The 20,747-nt window shown below is 58.2% G+C and overlaps 1 protein-coding gene across 3 annotated transcripts in view; it reads left to right on the forward strand.

Moving 5' to 3' along the window:
• The window catches only part of Ece1 (endothelin converting enzyme 1), a 96,003-nt gene that overhangs the window by 17,305 nt on the left and 57,951 nt on the right, over positions 1 to 20,747 (forward strand). Inside the window, exon 1 of one of the 3 annotated variants that reach the window (XM_058571075.1) lies at positions 18,330 to 18,356. The exons of the other annotated variants lie outside the window; for them this stretch is intronic. Coding sequence (XP_058427058.1) covers positions 18,345 to 18,356 — 12 coding nt within the window. The 5' untranslated portion in view covers positions 18,330 to 18,344. Of the gene's footprint in view, positions 1 to 18,329; positions 18,357 to 20,747 lie in introns of those variants that run through there. 3 annotated transcript variants of the gene reach the window in all.

Consider the following 20,747-nt stretch of genomic DNA (forward strand, 5'->3'; position numbering starts at 1 on the left):
TTGAGGTTTCATGCTTGATTTTTACATTTGGCTTTTCCTGGCTGGGTCCAGACTGCCCTGGGGAATAGAGCGAAGCACATTAAGTCCAAACGTGCTATTTTGGAGTCGAATGCAGAATTGGCACAAATTTTTAAGATAAACAAAGATGAGACTGCAGCAGACTTGAACTGTGTCCTTAAACCTGCCCAGCCTGGCTCAGGTCCCCCACCTCGCCCCACGGCTTCCCCGGTGAACCCCTGTGACGCTGACCATTTCCTCTGCCGTGGTCGACCCTAAGAGACACTGCTGCCTTCCTGTCAAAGTGCACACGTGTTCAATGTCACCGGCTTTGATGCTGACGTCCTTCTGTGCCGGAGTCCTATCCAGGATACCGCATGACATTTGTCTGTCCAGGGCAGTTTGTTTCTCAGGACCTTGGCAGTGTGGAGGGCGCTGGCCAGGTGATGTGGACGGTGGTGCCCTTCAGTGTGGGTGGGTCCTGCGTCCTGTCTGGGTTTCTTCCTATCTTTCTTGAGACCCGTGGTGGCGTGGTCCTCGAGGTCACCCCTCTTCCTCTGCCCTCCGCTCTGCTACTCCTCTCTTCACTGATGAAGGCCACCTCTGTCCCCACCTCTCGTGTCCAGACCTTCTCGTGGCCTGCCCCTCCACCTCAGTCCGGGGTATCCATTCCTGGATGGAATTCAGGGTGTCCCCCTGTCCCCCACCCCCTTTCTTGACCACATCCTTTGGATTCGGCCTTGCTCCTGTTCCTCTGGCCCTGGCCAGCCTTGGCTGGGCACCTGCTCTCCTGGTGGAGGGCAAAGCTCCCTGCCCGCCGCCTTCCTCCTGCTCAGCCGCACCTCAGAAGCTCAGGTCTGGGCAGGGCATGGCCCACTTCAGACCCCTCTGCGGCTCCCCGTCACCCTGGGAGCCGGTCAGGCTTCCTAGGGGCCCTCGCTGACCCTGCTGACCCTGCTGACCCCACCTCTTCTCCAGCCTCTCCTAGGCCTTCCCCCGCCCTCCCGCAGCCTCTGCTGCCTCCTCCCTCCCAGCTCCCAGCTGCCCTCTTCCTTTCCTGCCCTTGGGAGGTGACTCCCTGAGCATGGAGACCTCCTCTGGCTCTCCCCTATCCCCGCAGTACCTTGGACAGTGACTGGTGCACTAAGTGCTTGCTGAATACCTGGTGATGGTGTGAAGGAGTGGAGACAGGACATGGGAGTTGCAGCAGGAACAAGTGCGTGCAGGGGGGTCCCCGTCAGAAGCTCTGGGAGGTCAGCTTACAGAACGTCCCTTCCTGTGTGGCCTTCCGTACATGATGTGAAAGAGAGGCCATGTTAACTGCGCACGAAGGGAAGAGCATTCTGGGTGCGAGGAGCAGTGTGTGCAAAGGCCCTGTGATTTAGGGAATATGAAGGAGGACTTAAAAGAGTCACTAGAGGACCCAGGGTCAGGAGGGTGGGGACAGGCTGTGGAATGAGGCTGAACAGGGTGGCAGAGCCAGACCCTGAGATCCCTGTGAGTTTTCTCTATCCTCAGAGCGAGAGCAGGTGTTGGGTTAAGAGTGAAGGGAGGGCTGGGGGAGAGACATAACCGGATCCTTTCTCAGGCGAGTGACCTTGGACCGTCACTTGGCCTCCCTGAGCTTCAGTCTCCTGTCTGTAAAATGGGGACAGAAACAGCCACTGTGCTGGGCTGCCTGGTGAGCAGAGTGAGATGAGAGGTGAGGATGCTTGGCCCTCGCTGGTGCCGGGCAGATGCCTGCCTCTGTCCCCCTGTGACCACGCCCCAGCCCCAGCCGCCAAGAGTCATTAGAGTCACTGGCAAAGCCCCTGCTCCCACCAGGCTGTGCCAAGCACTTTCATGCTTGAGCTCATCTACCCCTTGTCGCCACCTCAAGAGAGGGGCACATCACTGTCCCTCCTTTTTATAGGAGGGAACCAAGGCTCAGAGAGCTTGAGTCACCTAGGTGGGGTCCTGGGTGGAGGAAGTCTGATCCCCAGCCCCAGCTCTGGAGGGTCCTGCCCTGCCCTGCCCTGCCCCCGCCCCTGCCCCTCTCTGGAAGCTTCCTGAGCTGCCAATCCCTCCTCCCTGAGGGGAGTCCCCCGTGCCATTCACACAGGCTCCCCAGGGAGGTTGGCCAGACCTTCTTTGTGTTTGTCCCCAGCCCCTTATCTGGCCCTCCCCCAAGGCCTTTCTGGTCTGTGTTAGGCTTGTTTATGTCCCTGTCTCGTCTCTCCCAGGAGAGACCCCGGGGCAGACTGGTGAGCGCCAAGACTGTGGAATCAGTCAGGCTAACCTGGGTTTCAGGCCCCAGCTCTGGGACACGGGACCCTGGGAGAGTGACTTTGCCTCTTTGAACTTCAATTTCCTCCTCTGTAAATTAGGGACAATGACACTTCCGGCGCGATCTTGAAGATGATGTGGGCGGTGTCTGGGCACCGCCTGGCACAGGGTGGGTGGACAGTCAGAATGGCCCCTTCCCCTTCTTCCAGACCAGGAGGCCCAGCCGCGGCGGCAGCAGCAGGGCCAGGGAAGAGCACCACAGGTTCAGGTGTCCCCAGGCCACGGGCAGCTCCAGGGCCCGTGGCCTGCGGGAGGAGAGCCCTGGTGTGAGTTGTGTATGGAGAGTTTTGGGCACGGTCTGGCCAAGAATTTTCTATTTACTTTGGGATGTGCACTGAGCTTCCGCTGACTTCCTGGCCAGACTCTTTAATTACTCCTAAAACAGCGATGACAGTCTTGAAGCCATCTCTCCTGCACCTTCTGTGAGCCAGGGCATTCTCAGTGCCTTTGCCAAATCACCCCGTTTCATGTTTGTAGTCCTCTGTGGGCTGGGCCCTGGCCTTGACCCCTCCTACCAGCAGTAGGAGACCTGTCCCAGCCCAGAGCTACGGACCGCAGAGCCCCCTCCTCTCCCTGCGCCCCTCCTCCGGAGTTAGGGTTCTCAGGTGTGAGCTGTAAACGGGAGGAGGCAGCCGAGGGGAGCCGCCTGCCTGCGTGGGAAGCTGGTGGTGGGAGCCGTGGGACCGGGTGTGTTTATTCAGCCTGTCCCAGGCAGCAGAGGGCCCTGACCAGCCAGTGTAAACATCCGGACTGCTTGTCAGCCCAGTGGGGGCCTGAGACAGGCCAGGGAAGCCGCGGCCAGTGCCTCCCTGAGCCTGGCACACTGCCGGAGGTGCCCCTGTAGGTGGGGGCGGCCCAGAGTCAGACTTTATGGAGCATCTTATATGCGCCAGGCCATTTGCAGGCCGTGTCTTCTCACCCCTCCACACGGCCCTACGCAGCCTGGATGATTATTTTTACCCAGCTGATGAGGAAATGAGCCCTAGGAGTCGTACAAACCCAACTCCATTCAAAGCCCACAAAATGTGGGTACCTAGGAGAGCATCTCCAGCTGTTTTCTGTTGCTATAACAAAATACTTGAGATCAGGTCACTTATAAAAATGGAAATGATTTGGCTCATGGTTCCAAAAGCTGGAAAGTCCAAGAGCCTGGCACTGCCATCTGGTGAGGGCCTCCTGCTGCAGGAGAACATGGCAGAGGGCCTTGCACTTGAGAGAGCAAGGGAGCGCTGGCCGGGTTTCTCCCCCTGCCCATCCTCCCCAGTAGTGGGGATCAAACCCAGATTTGACCTGGGTTTGGGGGAGGGGGAAGGGACTATTTACACATAACAGCTGGAGGGGTGGGCACCTGGAGATACAGGTGCTGCCCTACTCTGTGAGAGAGGTGGTGTCGTCTCTGTGTGAGTCTGGGAAGGTTGGCATTCCACTCTGAGTTTGGATCTGAGACAGAAATCAGACACCCAGATCCCATAAGCTCAGCCACACCTGCTAGGGCCAGGGACCAGCAAAGGTCACCCAGAGGGTTTCTTGGGTCCAGGGTGGTTGAGATTCCACTGGGAGCAAGAGCAGGTCTCAGGAGGCCCAGGAGAATTGGGCAGGGGAGGAGCTTGGCTTCCCTCCAGCTCTGGGCGGGGGTGGGGTGGCTGGCTTAGAGGGACCCTCAGAGGACACTGCGCAGAAGGTCTGAGAGGCCGCTGGGGGCTGGCAGAGGGAGTCCCGCCAGGCCTGGCTGTGACTTTCTGAGTGCTGATGAAGGGACCGAGGTTGCACAACTGCCAGGCCCCTGATGTGTCACCGGCTAAGAATTGCCGCAGTGTGGCCTGGCCTGTGACTACCAGCGAGCTCTTTCTTCTTCATCCGAGGCCTGGGCCCGACCCCCCCCCCTCCAGCTATTCACTCGTGGAGACCCCCCCACAGCAGCAGGGACACGGCTGGTGCCAGCCCCTGTACACACAGGCCTCGTTCCACTCTCCAAGAGGCTGGAGGCCAGCCGTGCGCACCGGGTCCCCATTCACAGAGGCAGAGCACAGGGGGCTTTTCTTCACACCTGTCTGACGCCAAAGCCCGAGACTTGGGGTCTACAAAGCGCAGAGCACAGTGAATGCAAAAGAAAACCTTCCAGAGGCAGCCATCACCTCGTGCATCTCGTGGGGAAACTACTTTGTGAATGACAACCTCGATGCTGGTACTAACTAGATGTTGCCACCTCCCTAAATGACACCTGGCACCGCCCACTGTTTGGAGATGTTAACAACCCGGCAGGAGGCTGTCATTTCTGGTCCCTCCTCCTGTGGGCCTGAGTGTGAATGTCACCGCTGTGAATGTCACCGCGGGGCTGTATCCTGTGGTTTATCCTGGCCACTGGAGATGGGCAACTACGATATTCACTGCTGTCACCCGTGCCCTGGCTCCTGGTGACCTGAAGATTCCAAGGAGATGTTATTTGGTATTCATTAAGGAGTGGAATCGGGTAAGGCCCCACATTTTAGGACTGAGATAATTGGCCAAAGATATCGGGGTTCCTGTTCTGCAAGTGAGAAGCCCCCAGGACAGGAATGTTGCTCTCTTTTGTTCACCATTGTGAGCAGCGTCGAGTGGGTGGCATGTAGTAGGTGCACAGTGAACATCTGTTCACCGGACGAGTGGATGTTTGCCAGGTTCTAGGTGAAATTTTCATAGTCTTACTCAGTTGTTTGTAAGGAGGAGTCCTTCCCATTTCAGAGAAAGGTTACATCTTGTCCCAAGGTCCTAAAGCCAACCCCCAAATCAGCCAGCTCTTTCCTGAGGTTGCCATGTGAGCAGGGTAGATTTGCAGAGCTCGGTGCACAGGGAAAGCTTCTAGATATAAGGACCAGCACCTGCATAGACGCCCTTAGGGCTCTCTGTGTCTCCTGGGGCTGTTACAGTGAGGTGGGGCCAGCTGGCTGGTCACCTTTTGACCAGGTGTGCTTGGGGCTGGGGGTGTGGCATCTCACCTGGCCAGCTAATCAAGGATTGGGGATGCCATCAGAGGAGGGAGGCGACCTGACGTGACTTGGAGTGTGAACAGCTCTGCATTCAAATCTCCAGCCTGCTGTTTACTAGCTGTGTGACTTGAGGCAAGTCTAGGGTGACCTCTCGGAGCCTCATCGTCTCCACCTGTTAGGTCGGGATATTGACTCTTTCAGAGCTATTGGTAGATTGAGAAGTAATGAGTGTGACCATCGGAGCCCAGCGCCTGGCTGGTAGGATGGGGTATAGAGGAGGAGAGAGGCTACCTGACCCTTCGTTTCCTGGCTGGCCCTGCTCAGGAGAGGGGCTGCCTATCTCTGTAGGGGCCTGGGGACAGACACCCTGGGTGCTGTCAGGAGCCCTGCTGTGTTCTTGTCACCTCGGCTCTGGCCAATCCCTCTTGAAAGCGAAGAAAACTTGTTCCTAATTATTAATTGTGAAATTGCAAACTGGCTCCTGAGCTGTGCCGAGCAGAGCAGAGCCAAGCCCCAGAGGGGAAGGAGGGGCCTGGCTGGATGGCTACAGAGCCGTGATTTCAGGGGCCCAAGAGGGGGTTTGGGAATGTCACCATGTGACTGTCCCAAGCAGGGACACCTGCCTGACCTAGCCACGCTTCCCTGACCAGGATTTCCACTCCACTCCAGAGTGCTAAGAGTGAGGTAGACCTGGATTCAAATTTTATCTCATCCACCAGCTGGGTGGCCTTGGGCTGGTTACTTAACTTCTCTGTGCCTCTACTTGCACATCTCTTACATGGAGTCACAGGATGAGTAAACTAGAAAACACACGGAGACCGCAAGCAAAGGCCCAGAAAGAAGTCACGGCTCAAGAAGCAGTTTCGCCCCGTCTGCTACTGCTGTTGTCATTACAGCAGCAACATTGTCATCATTGCCACTGCGTCCATAACCCAGGCCACTCCATTGCTCAGGGGGAACCCCCAGGGTCATTCCAGCTGCCCATGAGCCAGGACATTTGCATCCAGTGTCACAGCTTGTACCTAGGCAGTGACACCTAGGCAGCGTCCCTCAGCAGGCAGGACTTGAACTCCTGAGTGCCTTTTCCTGGATTTCCTCTGTAATTCCTTCCAGGCCTAATGAGGTAGGTATACGTGTTCCCATTTTATAGATGAGGATACACTCTCAGAGAGGTGAGGCAACTTGCCCAGGGACACACAGCAATAAATTACAGGGATTCACCCCAAGATCTACTGTTCCAAAACCTTTACTCTTCCTACTTTAAGATTGGGACAGCAGCTTATTCCAGTGGACTCTGAGCCTAGTATCCATCCTCCCACTCCCACTGTCACATCCTCCTGTCCCTGGTTCTCCCCCAACCCCTCAGGGCCTGGAGACTGCTTTGAGCTAAGACCACACATGGGCCACTCGTGTCCTCTGGAGCTAGTACGACCATTGCTCCCCCACGGTCAGCAACCATCAGTCCTCCGCTCCCCACTAGGGGATCCTCCTGGGTCCCCTGCACAGCCCCAGGCAAGCACAACACATGGATGTGTGGGGGCAGCGGGCACCCTATGGGAAGCCGAGCCAGGGGGCTTCCTTGGGCAGAGGCAGCTCAGCAGCATCTGGTTTGGCCGCGGGTCCCCTCTGCCGGGCTGGATGTGGGGAGTGTTTCCCATGAGGCCTGGGTACTGTGCAGGTGGGGACAAGCACTTCTTACTGAGGCGGGAGGGAGCATTGGGGGGCAGAGGGGCAGAGTGCAATGACAAACAGGCCTGGCTGTGTCACAAGTTCCTATCTCTGAGTTGTAGGTTTATCTCTGCAAAATGGGGGCTGGGGCCAGTACCGAGCCTGCAGGTGGTGGGAGAATCGAGTGGGCAGCTGCCCGCGTCCCCCTGCGTGACCTTTGAACCATTCTTATTCTCCCAGTGCTCCTGGAAGTGGGGTGCTCATGCCGTTACTGATGAGGAAGCCGAGGCGGGGGGCCAGGCCAAGCATGCAGGCCGTCTGCGTGTCGGGACTGCCACACGCCTGCCTGCCCTGTGTCCTGCCTCTGATGACATGATGACGGCGGGCAGGAGAGCGCTGTGCCAGCCGGGTGCTCTCCTCGCGCCCTGTGGCTGGAGCATAGAACACACAGAGGAGGGGCTGGACCTTGGGCCCAGGGGAGGCGCTGGGGTTGTGACCCAGCCATTGTCCCCAGAGGAGCCCACCTCCCAGTCAGTCAGCCGTCACCATCCCCCCTGTGCTCCTCCCTCCCCAGCCCCAGGCGACAGCTCGTCTTTGGGGAAGTGAGTTTTGAGTGTGCGTCCTGCTTCCCAGGAGGTGGGTGGCAGTGTCCTTGTCAACCTGGTTTCCAGGACGGTTTGATGACATCAGGTAGAGGGGCGGGGCTGAGGGACAACCCCCCCCCCAGCCTGCTCCTGCAGAACTTCATGGTCCACACAAAGAGAGCCACCCAGACCCAAGTCCCTGAGCTGTCCCTGAGCCCCGTGGGCCCGCGGAGGGCTGCAGAGCGCGTGGGAGCACAGGGAGGACTGTGTGCGGGCTGGTGTCGTGTGGCCGTGGGGACGGCTGCTCTTCCTGGTTTGGCTAAGAGCAGCTGCCTTCCTTAGGGGACTGTCCCCCTGCCAGTCACAGTATCCGGCCCCACCCCACTTTGTCACAAGAACTGGCACAAGAATGAGGGCCGGCCAGTCCGTTCTTCCCGGGGAGGTTTCTGTCCTCCAGGCCGCTGCAAGAGGAGCCCGACCCGGCCTCTGCCCGCGAAGATGGCTAAGCTCGGGGACGACAGTGAGGGGAGGGCCATTGGATCAGGACGGGGAGACTCCAGCGTCATCACCTGAACTCCTGTGTCACCTCCCACCTGACATCTGACCCTCCCTCCGTTCAGAGGACGCAAACCAAGATGTTTGTTATCAAACCAGGCAGGAGTTGATTTTCTGTCACTTACAGCCCTGAGGGTCATCGAGGAGGCTTCACGGAGGGAGTGGCACTTGAACCATGCACTGGAGGAGTTATTGGGACAAATGTCCATCTGTAAGGGAGCTGGGGCGAAGCACGTGACCCTGACCCACAGGAGGGGACGTCTGGGCGGATCCTGAAGGGCCCTGTGTCACAGAGTGGAGCTCAGACCTACGACTCAGCCACTCAATCTCCCTTCAGCCCCCGAGGGGGTCACTGCCAGGTGCTGGGCTACTCCAGACGCCTAGTGAAGATCCAGTTCTGTCCCCTCAGCAACCCAGCAGGGGGGCCACCCATTCACCACCCCACAGGGGAGAGCACAGGCACAGAGAGCCGAGCAGCTGGCTCCTGGTCACACCGCGGGAGTGACAGAGTTAGGCCTGCCCGCAGCGCCCGCCACTCCAGCTCGAGGTTCTCTTCCTGTCCCCTGGCCCCGGGGGTGAGCCTGCGGGACCGTGCCTGGGAGGCGCCCCGTGTGGCCTGAGTGGCGGGGAAGGGAGGGACAGAGCCCTGTGCTTCCCTCAGAGGCTGTGGGGTGCTGCCCTGGTCCAGCTCCAGCCCCAGCCAGTGAGGACCACACCAGGCTCCTGCCAGCGCCCGCTGCGATAAGCTCTAAGTGACGGGCTCTGGCTGGGCCACTGAGCCCTCAGCGGGAAGCTGGTGGCTTCGAGAAGCTCTGGCGCTTTGCCCAGGTTCTGGAGTTCTCAGCTGGTGCTGGCCAGGGAAGCCCTGGGCAGGCCAGAGGGGACAGTGCTCTGGACGGTGGCGTTTGCAGTGGAGCCTGAGGACCTCCGGCATCAGCCCAGGTGCCAGCCTGCCGTGACGCCCAGGCCCCGGTCCTCGGGGTGCTCAGGACTTTCACCTCCTCATTCACAGGGGTTGGGGGTATGAGCCCTGCTTACAAGGGAGGGGGCTGAGGCTCAGCCGGGGCTAGGACTTTCCTGAGGTCACACAGCCAGTTTGCCGAGCTCCATGTCAGGGCGCTGGACAGGGCTCAGGCTGAGGGCCCCGCTGCGTTTTCCTTGTCTGATGGGACGGTTTCAGGCACAGACGCCTGAGCTCCCTCGGGCCTCACCCCTCCTTCCCACCAAACACCCCTTTCCTTCTTAACCCCAATTCCACAGAGGGCTTTCCCCCAGTAAGGAGTGCTCTGCCTGGTGGCCCCCGGGAGTCCTACCCAGATGGCCTTGCGTTGGTGGACTCTAATGTCCCCCTGGTGGCCAGCCCTGGCAGGATATTTGAGAGACGAGCCCAGCGAGTCTTGAGAGCCTTCGTTAAACTCCAGCTGGGAGGAGGGAGATGCTCCTGCTGCAGATAAAGGAAATTTTAGGCTGAGCCCCCAGAGTTGGCCCTTTTCTGAGTAAAGAGCTGAAAGTGTGGTTTTCTAGCTGACAGAACAGTATAAGGGAGGACGCCCCCACTGGGCTCCCTCTTGACCTGAGGGAGCGGTCTCTTTTCTTTTCACTTAAATAAATCCTATAAGCCCAGTGTGGTGGCGCCCACCTGTAATCCCAGCCTCTCAGGAGGCTGAGGCAGGAGGATCGTGAGTTCAAAGCCAGCCTCAGTAATGGCAAGGCACTAAGCAACTCGGTGAGACTCTGTCTCTAAATAAAGTACAAAATAGGGCTGGGGTGTGGCTCAGAGGTCAAGTGCCCCTGAGTTCAATCCCTGGTACCAAAAATAAATAAATAATAAATAAATAAACCCTGCTCTTTTACACTAAAAAAAGAAAGAGAAGAGAAAAAGGAAACAGCATCAGGGAAGCCTGCAGGTGGAATAGCACAGATCTCTAAGGCCACCAGTCCCGGGGTGGCGGGGAGGAGCCCCATCATGCTTCCATGCCAACAGCATGGAAGAGACCCTGTTCTAGACCCTCTGTGGGGCTCCAGAGGTATGTGACCTGCTGCCTAATTAGGGAAACAGTGAGCCAGGCTCTTCTGTCCTGCCCCAGATCTCTACCCAGCAAGGGTGCTCAGTGTGCAGCCCAGTCTCCCAGTGGACGGGCCAGGTTGCCTGGCAGGGGAAGGCCAGACTCCCTGGTGGGCGGGGCCAAACTTCCTGGTGGGCGGGGCCTTTCCTGTGCCTGGCTGCCTGCCACAAAGGTTTACCCATCCCTTCCCATTTCCTGTCCAGAGCCCAAGGCCCAGGAGCAGCAGCCCCATGTGTGCAGCCTGGTGGGCTGCTCTCAGCCAGCGAGGTGGAGCTTCCATTTCCAGTCCTCGGTTATTATCCTCAATGGTGCAGAAAGCTGCCGGCTCCAGTCCCCGTGGGGGTAAGGGACCAGAAAGGCCTCTGGAGTGCAAGGCATGATCTCCTGAGGGCCCCTGCCCTGCTGGCATCCTCACATCAATGACCGTGACAACAGTGTTTAAAACCTGCCTTTGTGCTGCAGTGGCACGCGCCTGTCATCCCAGCAACTCGGGAGGCTGAGGCAGGAGCATCACAAGTTCAAAGCCAGCCTCAGAAACTTGATGAGGCCCTGAGCCTGTCTCAAAATACAAAGGGCTGAGGATGTGGCTCGGTGGTTAAGTGCCCCTGGGTTCAATCCCCAGCACCAAAAAAAGAAAAAACAACCCTGCCTTTGTGATACATGAGGCCCCAGCCGCCATACTGGGCACTTTCTTCTGTGTCTTCTGACCCTCAGATCCTCAGTGGGGAATCCACTGTTCCCTTCCTGTGTACAGAGAGGAAACCCAGGCTCCAGAGGCAGCAGGGCTTGCTTAGTAGACAGCTCCTAACAGCTGAGCCGAGTGTGTCTGACTTTAAAACCTCCTTGCGGCCACCACAGGGCAGCCCTCACTCCCACCGCTCAGAGCAAGTGCAGGGGGCAGCCTGGCCCCACCATGGTGGAAGTGCCGTCACCTCGGCCAGCACCGTGCAGCCTGGCTGGGGTAGCGTGCACTCTGAGCAGGGGGCCGCCCAGGCCTGACACACACGCATTGGACTCAGAGGAAGGTAGAGTCTGGGTGCACGAAGACAGGGAACCCCTCAGCTGGCCTGGCATTGTCAGCCCAAGAGTTGGCTCAGTGCTGAGCCCTTAGCATCGGTGGCCAGGTGTGCAGGGCTTCGGAAGGAGCCTGGGCCAGGGATGCAGAGGCCTGGCTTCCAGTCCTGCCCTGGCTTTGCTCCTGATCAGCTTCCTTATAGGGTGGATTTCTTCTCTCAAGGCCTCACCTCAGGGCCTCAGTTAGTTCATCTGTAGAATGGCATGGGGCCTGGGAGGGTCAGACAGAGTCACCCCCTCCTACAACCATATTGTCCTGCTTTTTTTTTTCCCAGTATTTGGGTGACCCAGGGCCTCACATGCTAGTGAGCTACAACCCCAGTTCTTTTCAAAAATTTCTATTTTGAGACAGGGTCTTGCTAAGAGGCCCAGGCTGGCCTCAAACTTGCGATTCCCTTGCGTCAGCCTCTGGAGTTGCTGGGGTCATAGGTGCCCGCCACCTGCCTGCCTCTGGACTTTGCGCTTGCCAAGGGCTTAAAGTGCTCTTCTCATGGTGGACACCTGGTCGTTCCTGCCTCCGTTTGCATGTCCCCAGCTCACAGAGACCCTCCCTGCCGTCCTTTCTCCTCACACTGCCCACTCCTCTCCGCAGTCAGGCCATCCGCCTCCTGTTAGGGACTCGGGTTTCTGGGTTCAGTTCTCAAATTCCACCACTGAGAGCTGGGTCATCTTTACTGGATGACATATGTGACCTTACTGTGCCTCAGTTTCTTCAGATCAGATCAGTAAATACATATGATTATTTTGTAAGGATTAAATAGAATGCATGAAAAAGCACTTAGTATTTGGCATACAGTAAGCACTCAGTAAATGTTAGAGGCAATTATTTTTGCTCTTAGCACCATTGTTTATTGTCCGTGTTATTGGGCAGTTCGTGCTCCTGAGGGCCAGGACTCGGCTTCAGTGATGCCTTCCTGGCAGGCAGCTCGTTGTGGGGACATGGTGAGTACTCATGGCATGAACCAATGAACAGACCAGTGTGGACACCCCGCCCCGCCATGCCTAGGTAGGGAGGGTGGGTGCTGGGAAGACAAAGCCAGCTCTGGCTCAGGGCTGGCCAGCCCTCTCTGTTCCCAGCGGCCCCCATGGTGAGTCCCCACTTCAGCCTTCCCAGGTAGGGGGTCCATGCCCCCCAGGGATCAAGGTAGCCCCTGTCCTGTCACCTTGGCCACAGCAGGTGTCTGGGTGCCTGATGCTGTTTTCCAGCTCAGGATCCAGCTGCCAGGAAGGGGACAGTTTTCCCCCTGGGCTCAGGAGCCCGTCCCACAAGTTCACGGTGAGCCCAGCCTCTCTAACCTTCACCCTCCTGCCCCCATTTTCAAAGGCCACCCCCACAAGCAGAGGTGCCCTGCCCCTCACACCGCCCGTGCCCCTGCTGTCTGGCAGGGCAGGTACCGCTCCTGACGCATCAGTCCCCCTTCGGGCTTTTTCTTAGTCCCTGGTGCTCTGAGTGCCCCTGAGAACATTGTGGATGGGCCCAGTCCTCATGGGACTGTCCCCTGTAGAGGACAGGTCTGCTGGAGGCCCGCAGTCCAGGGCCAGAGCTGGGATTGCAACCCAGGCCTTGCTGTGGGCTTCCTCCTCGTTCAGCTCAGCGCACGTTCATGAGCCGCTCTGTGCGCCTGGTCGGGCTGCCCTGCCGAGGCCCAGGCTGGCACCAGACCAGGAGGGAGCCCAGCTTTGGCGACTGTACACCAGTGTCATCCAGGAGGACTTTCCGCAAGGATCTGTGGGTTCTGTGTCTGTGCTGTCTGGGAGCCATGTGTGACTTGTCCAAATGAGGAATTGAACTTTTCGCTTTATTCCATTTTAATTAAGTTGAATAGCCACACGCAGTTAATGGCTCTGTGGCAGGGCCCTCGGGTCTGGACCATTCTTTGAGGATGAACCATCCCTGGCCTTGAACCGCACGTCTCAGGCTCCCAGTGAGCAGGGACCGCGCGGGGAGCCGGACTGGCTTCCCAGAGGCATCCTGAGTTCTGTGTCCATCACAGCTGTCAGCATGTTAAACCCGGGTGGCGTTTTCTTCATGCCCAGAGGAATCAGTCCCTATTTTCCTTGAAATGTGAGACCGTCCTGACCCATCTTTCTGCTCCAGTGACTTACACAAGGCAAAGCACGCGGGCCAGGAGCTTTGACAAATGCAGACAGCCATGTAACTGACACCAGAGAGGGGACCGGTTGGCTCAGTGACAGTGGAAACGGAATTGAGTCAAGTGAACACAGATATACAGGGACGGCGGCGTTAACAGGGGCTTCAGCCCAAGGCAGCAGCACAGGGGGAGGTGGGCTGGGCACAAGCCTGGTGACTTTGCATTGGTCGGGCAGGGTTCCAAGAGACCATCTGGCATAAGGCTCCGATGGCCCTGAGGTTATCTTCAACTTGTCTGAGGAATTGCTGAGCTGCCCTGTGGCCGGTGCCACCCTCCTGGGCCAATACCCTGGCCTCTGGCTCCATCCGGGCCCCAGGACAGGGCTGAGGGCTCCCGGTGCTCAGGCTGCTGTGGCTGCTGGAAAAGCACACAGGCGGGTGGGACAGACACCAGCCCCAGGGGGTGGCCGACACACATATGCGGAGCCCACTGGAATCTGACCCAAAAGTGAAGGCAGCAAAGGGGACAGGGCCCTGTCCCTGTTGCCATCAGACAGCCACTGGCCCAAGGGAAGACTCAGGATTTTCAGCAAAAACAGCCTTTGGGTCCCTGGAATGTAACCTTGGCGACCGTTAGCATCGTACCCTGTGTGTCAGAAGTGTCATCTACAGCCAAGCCAGTTTTGGGGAAACTAATAACATATTGCCCAGCTGTGTGACCTCCAAACTCAGTGATTTTGAAGTTGACTAAGTGAAGCTGGGCGTTATTTAGGCCGCCCCACGACAGTTCCATCTCTGCAGACATCTGCTTCTGAGGTTTCATCAGGATCTCCTGACAGGTCCACTGCCAAGAGTGAAGCACCCTCCTCAAAGCCCAGAGTCTATTTACCATGCCCAGGGGTCTGTTGAATGTTCTCAGCCTTTGTCCACCTCGGTGGTCCCCTGCTGTCTCATGAGCACGTTGGGATCCCTGTAGACAACATTTCCATCCCCCAGAAAGTTCCCTCTTTTCCAGCCTCAGAGGCACCACTGTTCTGACGTCTGTCACCATGGATTAGTCTGACCCATTTTGAAGTGTCACATAAATCATTTTCCCACTTTTGACTCAAACAAAGCTCCAAGAAATATGTGTCTTTTCTCTTTGCTGCAAGTGGCACTGCGCGGTAACTAGTGGGGCAGCCCTGGGCCATGCGGAGGACGAAAGGGTGGGCTGTGGAGCCTGGGGACTTGGCCTGTCCTCGGGACAGCCCCCCCCAGCTGCAGTGGGCAGTTACCCCGAGAGAATGTGGGTCCAGCATCACCCAGTCTTTTTTTATTTGTTGCTATCTTTTTTTTTTCTTTTTTAAAGGAAAGTTGGAAATACTGATTTTCATGTCATCACCAAAATCTCCAGAAAGTTGGCATTTCAAAAACTTTTACACGGCGGTGGGCCAGATCCAGGGTCAGCTGCTCCGTGAGCTTGGTCTTGGGGCAGTGTCGGTGGCAGTCATAGCTGGGACTTGTCCAGGGCTTCCTTTGTTTTCTGTCCTGTTCCAAGGGCTGCCTATGAAGTCACTGAAGTCCTCAGAACAATGTGCTCATAAACCCGTTTCACAGATGACGGTAAACTGAGCCCTGGGGAGGGATTAGGGGCAGCTCAAGGTTACAGACCGAGGCCTTGGCAGGGTTGGGATCTGGACTGTGAGTGTCTGGGTTCCCACATGCTGCATGGCCTCCCCAGGGAGCAGGGTGGTGGCCGAGGCTGCTGGGGCTGCGGCCTTGCCAGTCACCAGGGGTGCTGCCCCCAGGTCTGCCCTGGCACCGGCAGTTTTGGGGTCCGGGCACCTTGGCAGGCGGTTGGAGGAACCCTGAGTAAGCAGTGCCTGGAGAGAAGCCAGTGGTGGAGTCAGGAGCACAGGCCCGGCCAGTGCTCCACGAGGAGCCACCAGAGGTGTGGAAAGGGGAGAAGCAGCAGGACCCTGCAGGGGGGAGCCCAGCCCAGGAGGGACAGGGAAAGAATGTGTCCTGGGTGACAGCGTCCAGGTCAGGACGGGCTGCTGCCCCAGGGTGCTAGTGGCTGGGCATGCCCACTCCCTGGAGACTCGTCCAGACAGGCCTGCTGCCTGGAGAAGCAGGAGGAAAGATAAGGATCACCTGGCAGAACTGCCCCTCTCTATCCTCACCTCCCACCCAAAGGGGCGGGGCCTGCACCCCAGGCCTGAATTCCCTTCCTGTGCCATCTGGCCATATCCCCAAAGCCCGGAATTGCAGGGAAGAGGGTCTGTGGTCTCTCTGGAACTTGAAGGGGATGGCAGGGTGGGACCAATAGACCTTCCCCTCTGGCCCTTATCCTACAGGCAAGTCCCTGTGTTGGTATGCAGTAAGTGCTAAATAAGTTTTTGCCATTATTACTGGGTTTTCCCAGTTTGCTGTTCACCACCACTTTCCAGATCTGTGCTGTTATCACCCGCTATTTGAGAGAGCTGAGGATCAGAGAGGTTGCCCAGGACACACAGCCAGAGAGGCATTGGCAGGACTAGTAAACTGATGTGTGGTGCACTTAGTGCCAGCCTGGTGCATGGCGCAGGACCCACGGTGGCAGCAGAGGAGGCGCGGGGGGGGCAGGACTGGTCAAAGACGGCTTCACAGAGGAGGTGACTGGACTAGGCTGCCATTTCCCCTGGAGCCAGCTCTGTGACCTGGGTGAGAGCACCCAGCAGCTTGGGCGGGGCCCTGGAGCCTTTCCAGACCTTCCAGCAGCTTCCACCCCAGGGGAGCCCCCCAGGCCAGCTGCTGGTCCCGGGCACTGTGGAGGGGCAGCCTGGCCCTGATCTGATCACATCACCTCTCCGATCCTCGCTTCCCTCCTCGGTCCAGTGGGGGCAGCGCTATCTACCCTGCAGGGTGGTGGCGAAGGCCCGGCGTGTGCGGTAGGTGCTCAGGAAGCAGGGGTCAGAACCTCTGTGAAGTGGCTGCTGAGATGATTGGCCTTTGAGGACAGAAGACGGGTCACCAGCAGACCCCCGGGGAGCAGGTCCACACATTAGCTCGGAACCCCACTTCTCGAGGCTGGGAGGAGGCACTGAGCCTTTTCAGCAGCTCTGTCGCCGCACAAGGGCATCAGGGAGCCACCTGGCCAATAGTTGTTGTCCCCCAAACCTGAGCCCAGCAATCACTTGCTGAGCACTTACTGCATACCAGGCACCATGCAGAGCACTGGGGTTGGAGCTCTGCCCTGTGGAGTGTGGCTCCAGAGTCAGTCCTCGAGGAGGGACAGCAGCCCTCCGGAACAGGAAGTGCCCATCTGGGGTGGCCGTCCACTGTCAGAGCCTTTTCCCACACCTGAGTCCCTCTGTCCTGATGACACCCAATGAGGATGGTGCTGTCACCCCATCTCACAGTTGAGGAAAGTGAGACCCTGACACCAACTGCTCTAGGCCACGTGGCTGGGCCAGGATGTGGGGCCCCGGCCACACCAGGTCCAGCGCTCTCACCCTGCTGCTCAGCCACCTCCGTGGAGGACAGCTGTGCAGCCTGAACGCAGCAGCCAGCAGGCCTCAGGGAATCCACCATGAGGGTGGCCTGCCTGTGCCACGGCCCATGTGTCCACCCCGTGATGCTGAGCACCGTCCCCATGGAGGCTGAGACTTTCTGTGCCCACCCTGCATGCAGTCTTGGATCTTTAGAGCCATTAGTTCTCAGAGAGATTTTCAAACTCTGTTTCTTGGATCCTTTGAGAAGACCAGGGTCAGGGCACGAGGCCATTGAGGGCAGAAGCAGCAGCTCGGCTTAGATCAAGGTTCTTGTGGTGGTTGTTTGGTCCCAGGGATCACACTCAGGGGCACTTAACTGCTGAGCCTCATCCCCAGCCCTTTTTATTTTTTATTTTGAGACGGCATCTTGCTAAGTTGCCGAGGCTGAACTTTGAACTTGCAATCCTCCTGCCTCAGCCTCCCAAACCCCTGGGATACAGGTGTGTGCCACAGTGTTCCACCCACGTTGAGTTTCTTTTTTAAAAAATAAATGGCTCCATGGGATTAAAAATCTGTATATTTGTAAACCACTGCTCTGATCCAGCCTCCACCTCCCCATTTCATAGACAAAAAAACTGACGGCAAAGCCTGTACTTTCCCCACAAATGGGGATTCGATTCACGCCTGGTTCCAAGTCTTTCTTGCTCTTTGACTTCACAGCCCTGTGAGGAGACCCTGACCCGAGCACTCCGAGGCTCAGGTGCCCAAGGATTAGACTCCAGGGAGCCTGGCTCCAAAGCTGCACTCTCACCCAGCCCCCAGGTTGACACACTCCTTCTTATAATCCAAAGGGGGGAGTCACTCGCTGACACCCAGGGAAAGGTGGCACCAGAATTGCCACCAGAGTGTGGGGCTCCCAGTCGCTTCTGCCGCCCAAGACATCACCTGGGCTGGAGGGGGAGACAAGCCTGGGTGAACCCTGGCTGCCACCCACTGACCCTGTGACTCTGGATAAGTGACCTCTCTGAGCATGTTTGCTCACCCTAGAAAAGGGGTAACAGTGCCCACATCAGGAAGTCATCGTGAGAGTCGGACGGGATCCTTCTCCTGCATTGGTCAGCTTGGGGTTCATCCATCTGGGGAGTCCCCAAAGCTTCCTGTTCCATCTACTTCTTCTTCCCTCTTCTCAGCCACCACCCTCCCACTTGGGTAGCACAAATACTAATTATAACCGTTTCCATGAGCTGTTTCCTGGTTGAGCCTAATTACTGGGCAGGACAGTCATCGTCACCATTATAAATATCATTAAATGAGACAGATTGACTTTGTCCTGAGTTTTATGTGATTAGATCGGCAAATTGTCCGGGCACACTTGGCCTCCCCAGCTGGAGACTCACCCAGCCCACTTGTGCTGCACGCAAGGGTGCCGGAGCTTGAGAAGGTGCCCTGGCATCTGCAGTGGCCCCAGGGTCAGGGCCAGCTGTGCCTCCCTGGTCTGCCTTGAACTTGGTGCTCAGGAAAGCTCAGAGAAGACATCTAAGCCCCTTGAACCCAGCTGGGAGGCCATGTCCAAAATGGTGAGGATGAAGCTGGTGGGCAGGGCAGGGTGGAGGGAGGTGGCGGCCACCACCTTATTTATTATCATGGCAATACAGCGAGCTCTGGGGACAGAAACACCTGGTTCACATCCAGCTTTGTTATTTACCAGGTGGGTGACTGGACAGGTAGCTCAGCCCCTGCAGCCCAGGTGGTTTACACCGAGTTGGAAAAGAGTCAAGAACTCACCTGTGCCTGGCGTGTGCGCGCTTCCCCAGGGGTCCCTCCCTCCTGAAGAGCCCACTGCCACATGCGCTGAGGTTTCCCGGGGACAGGCTGAGGACCTTGAGTCTCATTTAGCTTATTTGGATAAGTGACCCCACAGACAAGGCACCCTGAGCCTCCTGTTAGGAGAGGAGAAAACCAAAGCCCAGACAAGCAGGGAAATGCCTTTGTCAAGGTCACACAGCCCCCATTGGAGGCCAGCCACTCCCTTGGGATGAGATGCTAGAAGCAAGCTTCTGGGGGCCTTGGGGAAGGGTCCCACCACCTGGAGGAAGATGCTCGTAGGAGTCAAGCAGGACGGAAGGCGGAGAGGGTTAGGGCCTGCGAGCAGGAAGCTGGGCAGGGGTCCAGCCAGTCACAGTGCGGGGGAGCAGTGAGAGGTGAGGGGCCAGGAGCAGGTCCCTGGTGGGGGAGGTGGGGCCGAGAGCCTTGATTCAGCCAGCTCCGCGTGAGGCGAGAGACCTGAGTCGCACCAATCCATTTAGAAAGTTCCGCCCGAGCCCACCGGCCGGTGAGGGGCCAGGGTGAGTGGAGTTGGAGGTCCAGGGCCTGGGTGCTGACCAGGAAGGACCTCCGAGGAGGGCAGAGCCAGGAGGCCTGGACAGAGGCTCAGCGGGCAGGTAGAGGCCCTTAGGTGGGTGCGGGGTGGCCCATGGGGAGGAACAGGTGGTGCCGCGAGGCGGGGGGCTTGGCACGAATGGCCTCCTCCCTGGGCACCGAGACAGCGCTGGGCAGGGTTCTCCATGCCCCCGGGGACCCTGCACGTGAGTCAGCCCTGGGCCGGTGGCGTGTGCTCCCTGGCCCCTGCGTGTGCGGGCACGTCTCTCCCACCCGCTCCAGAGCCAGCGCCAGCCCGGGGACTGCGGTCCAGACCAGGGCGACTGACTCACGGGCTGGGGGCTGGGGGGGCTGCTGCTGCCCAAAGGAAGGGGGAGCAGGCTGACCTCCCAATGCCCCTCTACCCTTGGCCTTCCCGTGTCTCACTGGGGCACCTGCGCCACCCCTGCCACCGTTCCCTGCTAGGCCTCCAGCTCCTCCGACCCCTTGGTGGCACAAAGCAGTCTCCCTCCCCCACGCCCAGCGGCCACATCCCTCCCTTTGTCCCACAGCCCGACTGGGGCGACCCGTAGGCTCCACAGCTCTGGAGAGCTGGCTCCAGGAAGGAGGCACAGGAGATGGGGAGACCCCGAGAAGCCGGGAAGGCCCCGTCTGCATCTCAGCGCTGCTCACTAGCCAGCGCTACCCTGGCTGGAGCCTCGGCCTCTGCGTCTGTGAAATGGGGCTCCCGGGACTGACTCCACAAGGTGACCCCAAGCCATAAGTAAGAGGAGAGCGTAGAAGAGCTGTGTCGGTCAAGGACTGCTTTCTCTTCCAGGGAATGGCCAGTTATTTTGTTAAATAAACCTTTTAACTTTAGAGCAATTTTAGATAGAATTATGGTGACGATAGTGTGGAGAGGGCCCTGGCACCCCACTCTCAATTCCCCGTATTATTAGCGTCTTGTGTGAAGCGCTTCCAGTACTGGGGCCTTATGACTCACCGACGTCCACACCCCACTCACGTTCCTTAGGGGTGCCCATCGTCCCCTTCTGTGCTCTCCGCAGGCCACATGACGTTATTCTGTGTGTCTTTCGGCTCCTCGTGACCGTGACAGTTTCTCAGACTCTCCTGGCTTCTGATGCCCTTGCAGTTTTGAGGGTCCCAGCCAGGTGCTCTGTAGGATGTTCCTCAAGTGGGTCTCCTCTTGTGGCTCACAATCAGACGTGGGTGATGTGGTTTGGGGAGGGGGACCACAGAGGTAAAGCACCTGGTCATCACATCAAGGGCTCAGCGAACCTGCTGACGGCTGTGTTCCGGCCCTGGCTGTGGGCAGCAGCCTCGGTCACCTGGGCAGTCAGTTATTATTGCCCTGAGGACAGCAACAGGGTTGGGATAGAGTCAGATGTTGACGGAACCAAGGCCAAGACTAGAAAGTGTACCTGAGAGCAGGAGCCAGTGGCCAGGGCAGGGTGGGGGAGATGGCGGGAAGCAGGCCTGAGGTGGGGTCACGGAGCCCCCAGAGGGAAAGCAACATGGCTAAGGTCATGTGAGCCAGGGAACCTGGGGCTGGGCCCGGGTCTGTCTTTACTGCCTCTGGGCCAGGCCTT

Source organism: Marmota monax, unplaced genomic scaffold, assembly GCF_021218885.2.
Source record: "Marmota monax isolate L192 unplaced genomic scaffold, Marmota_monax_Labrador192_F-V1.1 WCK01_AAM20220418_F8-fsc00008, whole genome shotgun sequence".
NCBI lineage: Eukaryota > Metazoa > Chordata > Mammalia > Rodentia > Sciuridae > Marmota > Marmota monax.